Source organism: Mus caroli, unplaced genomic scaffold, assembly GCF_978045245.1.
Source record: "Mus caroli unplaced genomic scaffold, Mus_caroli_1 scaffold_14, whole genome shotgun sequence".
NCBI lineage: Eukaryota > Metazoa > Chordata > Mammalia > Rodentia > Muridae > Mus > Mus caroli.
In genome coordinates, this window is record NW_028227269.1 from 352,404 (window position 1) to 363,603 (window position 11,200).

The following is an 11,200-nucleotide window of genomic DNA, read 5'->3' on the forward strand; positions in this document are numbered from 1 at the left end:
ACTATAAGATCTTAAGATCTTCAATTAGAAATGTGCATAAGCATTGCTACTGATGCAGAAGCAGCAAATCAACAGTACCTTCTGTCTGAGACTGACACACTGCACCTTTACTAGTTTCTAATGTTTGTAACCTTCGGGTGCTCTGTTCTCTGCATCATATTGGAAACACAATACTCTATCACCAATTGTTCTTTACATTAAAACACTTTTTATCACTAGAAAGGATAAACACCAGTTACAGATGCTTGCAACCCATAATGCATGACAATGGTTTCAAAGAAAATTTTTCTTATTCTTAATTTCCCTTTAGATTTTTTTTAATAAACAGGTTTTTTTAATTTTTTATTTATACTGGTGTTCTGTATGTATGTCTGCCGTATCTCCTGGATCTGGAATTACAAACAGTTGTGAGCTGCCATGTGTGAGCTGGGACTTGAACTTGGGTCCCTTGGAAGAACAGCCAGTGCTCTCTGAAGCACTGGGCCACCAGCCCCAGGTTTTAATTTCATTTTTGATTTGACAGATCTCATGTGGTCTGGACCCTCCTGCTTCCATTCCCACGTGCTGGGACACACATGCACTGCCTTATGCTTTATGTTGCACTGAGGGTCAAATCCATGGTTTCCCGAATGTTCTACCTACCAACAGAGCATAGCCATTTCTAGCTCCACTTTATTTTTTTTCACCTTTATTCTCCTTGCAAATTCCTCTCTTCACCAAGCCCAACTTAAGAAACTTCAAATTGTGTTACTTGCTTTGTTTTTTGAGATAGGTCATGCTTGCCCTGTAGCCCTGAGGGACCTCAAACTTGCTGTATAGATCAGACTGACCTCAAACTTCCAGCATTTCTCCTGCCTCTGCCTCCCTGGTACTGGGGTTACAGCTGTACAGGTTACATCCTCAGTATAAGTGTACTTGAAGAATTCACTCCACATTTATTACCATCTTACCTCTTCTTACCATCTGTTTAGGTTCAAACATCCTGCCCTAACCTCAATGTCCTTTCTTGCTCTTTTAAACTCCTAATTAACTTAACCTTCTTCATAAGTAATTTCTTCATGTACATCTATGGCTAATCACAAAATTTGTATTTTGTGCTCAATAAACAGTCTCATTTGTAAACCAAGACTTAGCAGCCTCCACTTTCCTTCCCATTGCAGCTGCTACAACAGCACCACCTGGACAATCTGTACTGTTTCAAATTGAAACAGATCTCCAATATTACTGCTCCCATTCTTTCCCTCCTCCAAGTCACAAGGAAGTATCAGTAGTTTTGTTCCAGTACTTGACACAGCATTATATCCCACAATCCTTAAGGAAGACAGTTCTCTCAGGCATTGTCTCCTCTGTTCTAACATACTCTGAACTCTATCATGCAAAGGACAAATAACCCAAGTTGAAGCATTGCCCCTCCCAGGTAACTCCACTCTCCAAATTGAAATTAATGAGTAGATCTGTCCTAACCTACCAAGTTTGGGGGTGGGGTGCAACATGGCAATGAAATTCTCAGAATGACACACATAACCATGATTGGAGCCCTAAAAGAATCACGCTGGATTCTAAATGAAACCTGAAGGCTCCTCTTTCCTCACCAGCCACTGTTAGCATTAGCTGTCATGTGGAACAGAAGGGGCTTTATATGATCAAATTCTCCTTTTAGACAGCATGGTCAAATTTCTCAACAATCTTATAGGTTTTGTTTGGTAGTGAGTGTTACATGTCACAAAATTTACCATTTTATAGCAACTTTTAAAAATTGAACTTAAGCTGAGCTTGGTGTTATAATACTCTAATTTCAGCAGAAAGGGAGGCAGAGACAGAATGATCAACAGCTTCCCAACACCTCCAAAACTTTTTCAACATCTCAAATGAAAATTCTATGTCCTTTAACCATTATCTCTGCATACCCTTGCCATTAACATCCTGATTATCACTATTCCATTTTCTCTATTAATGTGTCTGCTCTAGGTACCTCATACAAATGTTTCCTTCCATCGAACTTGCTTTACGTTGTTCTATTTTGTTTTTTGAGGCAGGGTCTCTCTACACAGCCCTGGCTGTCTTGGAGTTCACTCTGTAGGCCAGGCTGGCCTTACGCTGAGTCCCACCTGTCTCCATCTGGAATACTGAGATTACAGGTGTGAACAACCATACTGGCTATTTTTATAATTTTGAGGTTCATCTATGTTATAGTACTTAGCAAAACTTTACTTTTCAAGGATGGATAATCCATAGCATGTGACTACATATTTTATTTATTAATCATTCATCCATCAATGGACCTTGAGTTATTTACTGGCATACAAGCATATGTGAGTCCCTACTTCAAATTCTGAATAGGTCTTGCCTAGCATGCAAAAGGCCTTGGGAGTCAGAGCTCTACCACAAAAATTTTTTAACTGCTCTTAGGTATAACTTAGAAAGAGATTTACTGGATCATATTCTTCTTGTTGCTCTTTAAAAAAAAAACAAAACAAAACAGGGTCTGTAGCACAGATCAGTCTCAAACTCCCTCTATAGCCAAGGATGACCTAGAACTTCTGATCCTCTTCCCTCTTCCTTCTGAGCACTACGATTACAGGTGTGCACCTCCACACTCAGTTCTAGAGAATTGAACCCAGGGCCCTCTACTAACTGAGCCATGTCCCGCAGCCTTTTTTTTTCCCTGAATTTTATTAAACAGAGTATGACTGTAGCCAGGTTAGTACAGAACTCACTATGTAGCCCATGAACCTTGTAGACACAAGCAATCCTCCTGCTGCGGTCTCATGAGTGCTGGGGTTACACTCATAAGCCGTAACACCAGGATCACCTATACTACTTCCCACAGTACTAGCTGAAGTCCCAGCAACATGTCAGAGCTCCAAATCCTCCAGATCATCGTCAACACTTGCTTTTGTTTCTGTCTTGTTTCTGTGGGGTACTGGGAGAAGAGCCATTCATTCTTTCATACATCCCCTGTATGAGGACGGAACCAGAACCTCACACATGCTGAGCACCCTACATCCCCAGCCCTCCTTGTTCTCACTAACCTGCCTAGGATGTTCTTGCTCTGTAGACTAGACAAGCCTTGAACCTAAAATCCTTCTGCCTCAGCCTCCCATGTAGCTGGGATTAAAGGCCTGTGCCACCATGGTCTAATAGAGAACAGGCATACTAAACATCTCCCTGTCTACTTGACCTGTGTTTAATTATTAATTATTATTGATTTTAATTATTATTAATTATTAATGAGGCTGAATATCTTCATATGCTTATGAGCCATTTGTACATATGTTTTTGGAGTCAAGTTTATTTAGTTTTAATCTATCCTAAAAACACATGCTCAATGAGGAAAATTCCTTAGGCATTCCTGCAGCACACACCTGAGTACAGCTCTCCCTCACATGCTTTATGACAAAGGTTTGGCTCATTTTTCTGAAAAGCAGACACTATATAAAATGGGGTCAGTTGGATTTCATCAACTCTTTTGTTGTTTTCCTTTTGTTTGGGAAGATGGTGTCTTACTCTGTAACTGGTCTGGAACATATACATAAACTAGGCTGACTTCAATTTGCAGTGATTCTCTTGTCTTTGTCCTGAGTGATGGCATTACAAGGTTGTGCCACCATGTCCAGCTTATCCCTGGCCAGCCTGGATTCTTCCTTGTAGATCAAGATAGCCTTAGACTTATATTCTCTGCCTTCTGAGTACTGGGATTACAAGTATGTGCCACAACATCTAGTTAAATCAACTGATTCTTAGGGAAAAGTAATTTACATTTGATTGATTTGACTCTGTGTGTATGTGTATGTATGGATGGATGGATGGATGGATGGACATACACACTCTCAAGTGTCACAGCATACATGCAGATATCAGAGGGCAACTTGAAGTTGTTGATCTCTCCTACCAAGTGGGTCCCAAGGAAAAGCTCAGGTCATCAGGCTTGGCACAAGTGGCCTGAACTGCTGAGCCACTGTGCTGGCCTAATCAACAGTCTTTAATGGAGGTTAGTAGAAGCTCGGCTAATGCACTCAGATAATAAAAAGATACTACACCTCTCTCAGAGGCAATGTATCAATTTAACTTTCTTACATTGAGGCCAGGGACTACATTATTCAGTGAAGACACGATCCTTAAAAAAGGAAGAAATCTAGGTGTGGAGGGAGGGTTAAGGACCAAATGACAGACATCTAGTGGAAACAATACATTAAGGATGTGTGCTTTGGGGCTGGAGAGATGGCTCAGAAGGTAAGAGCACTGACTGCTCTTCTGAAGGTCCTGAGTTCAAATCCTAGCAACCACACGGTGGCTCACAACCACCCATAATGAGATCTGACGCCCTCTTCTGGTGTCTGAAGTCAACTACAATGTACTTATGTATAATAATAATAAATCTTTGGGCTGGAACAAGCAGGGACTGAGCAAGCAGAGTTGATTGGAACGAGCAGAGGTCCTAAAAATTCAATTCCCAACAACCACATGAAAGCTCACAACCATCTGTACAGTTTTAGTGTACTCACATATATAAAATAAATAAATCTTTTTTAAAAAAGAAGAAGGATGTGGCTAGGGGTAGTAGCTATTGCCTTTAATCCCAGCATTCCAGAGGCAGAGGCAGACAAATTTTTACAATTTGAGGCAAGTCTAGTCTACAGACTGAGTTACAGGACACCAGTACTACCAGAGAAACCCTGTTCTCAAAAAAACAAACAGGCTGGAGAGATGGCTCAGCAGTTAAGAGTACTTGCAGAGGACCTGGATTTAGTTCCCAGCACCCACATAGTGGCTCCTGTCTACAACCCCAGTTCTGGGAGATCTATCACCTCTGGCTTCAAAGGACACTAGGCACAAAGTCTACATACAAACGTGGAGACAAAACACTCAAACACATAAAATAAATAATATTAAGCTAACACACACACACACACACACAAAACACACGGACAGGTGTGCTTTGACAGATGGTGATGGCTCATACATTTAATCCCAGCACTTGGGAGGTAGAGGCAGGTGGATCCCTGAGTTTGAAACCAGCCTGGTCTACAGAGCAAGTTCCAGGACAGCTAAGGACAGAGAAACACTGTCTCAAAAAAACAAAAATGGGGGAAAAAAATGTACTTTAAGAACAAATTCTTGGGCTGGTGTGATGGCTCGGGCGTTAAGAGCACTGACTGCTCTTCCAGAGGTCCTGAGTTCAATTACCAGCAACCACATGGTAGCTCACAACCATCTATAAAGAGATATGATGCCCTCTTCTGGTATGTCTGAAGACAGCTACAATGCACTTGTATACATAAAATACATTAATAAATCTTAACAGAGGAAAAAATTATCCTATCATTGAGTAATACTTTCCAGAGTGCATACTGCCAAGAAAATTATGGTCAAATCAACCACTGAAATTTGTGTACATCCAGAACCAGTAATTACTTACTTTCTTAATTACTTTCCAAACAATCATTAAATTTCTAAGACCAGTTTTGCCCTAGAGTGTCTGATGTAAAACCATAGGACCTGAGTGCAGATTTCCAACAACCAAGTTGTGAAAAGCTAGGAATCGCATAGGGAATCCCAGCACTGGGAAAATTCAGACAGGAGGATTTTGAGGGCTTGCTTGCCATCAATCAATCAACAAACTCAGGGTTCAATGAGAGACCCTATCTCAAAAAAAGTACAATGGAGAGAACAGAGGCCCACACCTGACCTCATCCTCTGGCCTCCACATGCAACACAAGCACACCCCACAAATTTCTCAATTATCAAGCAGCTAATACTTACTATTAAGTAAAATCTGATCACAATTTACTTCACAATACTCAGAAAGAAAATTAAAAATAAAGTATTAAAATAAGTTAGCCCTGGACCAGTATGTTCTGTATGAAGAGGGTATCACTGTACTATATCCTATCTCTCCCCCTACCTCTGTACATTATTCATCACCCACCTCTTTTAGGACTTAGCAACTACAGGGGGGGAAAAAGGCATAGATTCCTGCCTCTGTATTATTATATAACATATTATATATTACATTATATATATTAAATATTATTCAAATGATCTTAGACTCACTTTTTTGATGTTGTTAGTGGTCTTGCTATTTGACCCTGTGATCCTCCTGCCTTAGCCACTCAAGTTTTGGAATTAGAAGCATGAACCACTGCCAGCTGTGACTTTAGATTCACTTTGCAGTTGGTTAAATATGAAACATACCAATAATTTATTTTTGCAACAGTATGCAATAGATGGGATCACAAAAACTTACATGATTTCTAATATGGATATGTAAGACTTGAAGGTATACAGAAAAACAAGAACAGTAGTCCTGGTGAGCACTGTAAGAGTCATAGATCTAAAAAGCCTTCCTTCAGAGCTATCCAGTAAGAAGCACAACCCACCCAGCCTGGAATCCTTGCAGCCCAGTCCTTTGAAACCCTTGTAAAACGACTACTGCTTCGTTAGTGCAGGTTTTGATGCTAGGTGTGTATCTCAGTGGTAGAATGCACACCTGAAAGAGGAGACAGGACTCTGATCCACTGAAAATACTTTGTACTTTACATGTCCTAAAGTGATAAACATTCCAAGTATCTTTAGTTAGATATGTATCAATTGGCTACTTTTCTGTTGTTTAGACGTATACTGTCAATATATGGTAGCAACTAGTCACATTGGCAACAGAACTGAAATATGCCTAATATAAATTGAGAAGGGCTGTCCATATAGCTCCCATACTAGTTGGAAACAATGTAAAATATCTGTTTAAAATTGGAGGCATATGTGCATCTTTGACGAGTTGAAAGATATTAATTTTTTTCTTTTGTGACTACCAAGGTTTATGAGGATAACAGAATTCAAAATCTGCAAAGAGTCAAATATGAGCTGGACTAAGAATTGTCAGAATTTTGTTCATTTTCTTAGCTTACTTTATTCAAATCTTGTGTCAAAACATCAAATGTTTTTATATCAAAATGTATGTCAGAGGTTACTGTATAATTGTTTAGCAGGGCACCAACAGATATTCAAAGCAGCCATTACACACAAGACATATTCAATCCATAAAGCAACTTATTGTGTCACACACCAGTATCAGGAAGGCCATATATTCTGCACAAATCTGCACTGTGTGCCTACAAAGTACCTGGCACCATTGTTAGGTGCTTTGCTCTCGCTGACCTATGTTAATCCTCACAAGCACCATACATGGCATTTGCACTGTCGAATAAGACATCGTAGCCAAAGTTGCAATTCCTGTGGAGCCAGGAATTCAGAACAGCAGGCTGCGTGGGAAACAACCCATCCCCTAAGTCAAAGGACAGTGAAGACTATGGACAGGAGGAGGACTGGAGGTGTAGCTCAGCAGCTAGCCTACCACGCATGACATTAGTCAATGCCCAGTACCTGGGACAGGCAGCTGGGGGGCTAAGTAGCTTTCTTCACCAGGAAACTTTACTTCCTACTTTCACCTACCCGTTCTCAAGGGCAGGTTTAAAAAAAAAAAAAAAACACTAAATTCTCTCTTTCAAAGAGGCTACCTCCCCTCTGATCCAATTCATACTTGTCTTTCAGACTTCGTTTTAAACTGTCAGTCCATGCAAAGCAGATTCCTCATAATTCAGACTACTCCCCTCCCTCCCTCTCCTCACTCTAGTGCTTTGCACACTGTTGTCGCCTTCTTTATCAGAATGCTCAAGGGGTCTATTGTATCGACCACTTATTTCCAACGCTTTTAACAGTGCCTAGAATTTGGTGCTCAATAAATATTTGCTGATCTAGCCACCTGACTCACCCAGCTACACTTCAAAGCAAACTTAGTGCTGTATAAGTGCTAACCCACTAAGCAGAGGACAAGTTCAAGCTTCATGATATTTTGACAATCCTGCCCACCAGTAAGGTAAAACAACCTATTTTAAATAAAAATTTACTCATTTTAATTGCAGTATAACTTAAGCATATTTTACAAAAATATGCTTAAGCTACTTACAAATATGTCTTAAGGAAATCCTATACTATAAATTGGTTAAAATAAGATTTTCACAATTCTTAAGGAAAACCACTAGAGTCGCTTCTCTATATAACCTAGTTACATTTATCACAAGTTTTCCTGCACTGCTCTAATGCAGGAGCTGTGAGGTTCAAAAATGAAAGACACCGGATACTTTAAAAAAACAGGGAGATGGGGGGGGGGGAGGTCATGTAGTTACTTTGACAAAATTGATGTTGGTGCCAGAGTCAAAACGACTTTCTTGGAACCTTCCCTTTTCATTTCACGAAACAGGAAACCCATTTAAAAGGTCAGCCCCCTCAGTTTTTATTTCCATACCAAGTAATTCCGAAATATGTGGTAGTACATTAGAAGTCCTTAGAGCCATGACTGACGAAACATTTTCCTGTAAATTCTAACATCAAGTAAAACATGAGAACTTGACTTGATTCCATTGGGTTGAAGACAGAAACCGTCCATCTGTTTCGTTGAGGTCTTGAAAAAGCACTGTGAGCCAACCATGCCAGATTCCCACCCCAAGCACGAAGGGCCTCCGATTGTTTGACACATCAATGGTTCAGTCAAGACAGCCAACTCACTTTCCCCCGCCCCTCTCATTTTCCTTAATGATTCTGCAACTCTCAAGTTTACTCCAAGTTACAGCCAGATAGAATATTTTCTCTTTGACACCCAATTCGGGCCTTTGCCACATAGCCAGTATTGCTTCAATCCCAACCACTAAATTACGTCTATTACAAAAAGCACATCAAGTAACTTCACGCAATTATGGTAAGGCCAGTCAAGTCACTTAAACCGGATTCTGGAACGCTGCTAAATGCTGCATATTTTGTGCCAGAAGGCACCGAACAGAGGAGACTTGAGACCGGATGGTAAGCATGGGAAGACCCCGCCCCAGTAAGCGCTATTCCGATTCCAACAGTAACTTAGGTCTGTCGTCTGGAATCGGAATCACTGGAACAAAGGCGTAAATTCCGGGAAGCAAGATGTCTGGAATAAAAGAAAACGGCTCGCGGCTACAGAGCCCCCACACCATCCTCCCACAGGTCTTACCTATGGTGGAAATAAAGGTGGTATTGAAGGCATCGTCCGAAAAACGAAAAAGGACGCAGGTCTTGCCCACTCCCGAGTCCCCGATCAGGAGCAGCTTGAAAAGCAGGTCGTACGTCTTCTTCGCCATTGGGAGGAGCGGCTCGGGCGCTCGCCGCCGGTAGCCCCAAGGGATCGGAACTGCTCACTACGACCAACTCCTCACCCGGGCGTTCTGGGGCCGCAGCAGCCGGGTAGAGTGAGCGGAAGGAGAAAGCAGCTCTCGAGACGGAGCAGGAGACCTTCCGAACGGCCTCGTCGAGGAAGCCCCGACGGTGGCGGCGCCCGTGCCTCCGAGGGGCGGCGCCCGCGGCTCCGCAGCCTCTCCCAGCCGCTCCGCCCGGTTCCGGGGAGTCGGTCGGGACAAAATGGCCTCCCCTCCCCCCTCAGCGCAGCTCGGCCGGGACGCTCCCACGGGCGGACGAGCGAGCTCTACGTCGAGGGAGCGCGGCGGGCTTGAACACGGCCTCCGCCCGGAGCAGAAACCCCGCGCTAGGACGCGGGCGAGGGCAGCGGGAGGTCTCGCGAGCCGACGAGCCCTGCTACATAACCCCAGGAAACAGAGCCGCCCGGCCAGAGCCACCTTTTTCCCCGTGCCCTCTCACGCCGGCGTGCGCGCAGCCTGAGACGCACGCAAGGACGTACACCCGCCCTTCTCTCGCGCCCTCGCCCCTGCGGCCCGCCTCTGCGCACGCGCGCGGGCGGGCAAGTAGGGCACGCGGAGGCGGGACCAGAGGGGGCGAGGCCGCGGGCGCGCTCCCTACGGCCTCCTGATTGGGTGAGCGGCCTGACGAACACGCCCCGCGGGGGGAGGTGCAGCCCGGGAACTGCGCAGGCGCACTACGTCCGTGTAGCTCCTGCCCTCCCTCCCTTGCCTTTTCCGGGGCGCCCAGCTGACTGCTGGAATCCTCTACTCCCTCTCAGTATCCTGTTGAGGGGCTGAGGATGTTAGCCCAGCGACGGGCGTGGCTGGCTGTGTGTGTGTGTATAGTTCATATAGATGAGAGAGAAAGAAGTGCTCTGGGCCACTCAGGAACCTCCTTACTAAACCCGGACATCTCCAGAAGAGATCCCGCTTGTGGGCTGGTCGTGACAACCTGGAGTTGATAGAGCCAGGATTCCAAACTGAAAAAGGCGCAGCGCTCCTGGGGTTGGAATGATGTCATCGGCCTGAGGAACCCCGGGTGCGGGGAGAACCTCCCTGCGAATGGAAGCTTCTTCGCTGCTTCGGGCCTAAGCAGCCCTTGGAATCCCGGGAGCTGAAGCGCTCTATTCAGAAAAGGCGGGCGGTCATTGTAGCCAAAGTTGTACCACCAAATCGAGAATCTGAAAGCCTGCCCTATCCCAACCGATCTCTTCCTTGCTTTTCACTTGTTTGTAGGTTGGTTGTTTTGTTGCAAAGTCTGGCTCTGTACTCTAGTACTGACCTCCAATTCATGAATCTCCAGTCTCAGCCTCCTGAGGGCTGCTCCGGTGGGGTTACTCCACCACACCTGTGCCATGTCTTTTCTCTAGTTTTGTCCCTCTTCCCTCTCTCCCTATCAGTTTTATTTACACCTCCCTTTTCTTCCTTCCATAGTCGAAATAAGCAAATTTCTAACTTACCTTTCTAAGTATGCTCCAGCACCTGCAGAATGTGATGGTAGAATGGTTGAACCTGATGAGCTGATTCACCAATAAGGAGATTTGTATTTAGGTAAATTTTATACACACACACATAGCTAATTAGCATATAACAAATATATAAGCATATTCGATAAAAATGAGCTACACTTTGGCAGACACCTTGCCATCACCGACATGTGCATTTCATGTGTAAGTAAAGCCTTTGATCATGTTCTTTTCTGACCATCTTAGATGTGATCATGTTCTCCAAAGACTTGTCCTCCTTCTGAACACCCATAAGGCTTTGAAGGTGTTTGTGTTCTCTAAACCATCTTCTCCCAGTTGATTCTCTGATTGGTCTTAGTTTTCTCATTAAACTATATCCTTCAAATCATTCTCCTCCAGCTGGGAATGTCGTGCTGGATCATGAGTCAACAATTCTATTAAAAATTGCCAGTAAGCACTAGCTTTTCAGCTTTGTCTTAGCTCAGTCATAATCTTGAGCACCCCAGGAAAATCTTCAAG

At 43.6% G+C, this 11,200-nt stretch overlaps 1 protein-coding gene across 1 annotated transcript in view; it reads right to left on the reverse strand.

The window, feature by feature from the left end:
- Rab10 (RAB10, member RAS oncogene family) overlaps positions 1-9,692 on the reverse strand; it is a 57,133-nt gene extending 47,441 nt beyond the window's left edge. The window contains exon 1 of the mRNA XM_021179750.3: positions 9,035-9,692. Coding sequence (XP_021035409.1) covers positions 9,035-9,161 — 127 coding nt within the window. The 5' untranslated portion in view covers positions 9,162-9,692. The remainder of the gene's footprint in view (positions 1-9,034) is intronic.
- Between the last annotated feature and the right edge of the window lie 1,508 nt (positions 9,693-11,200).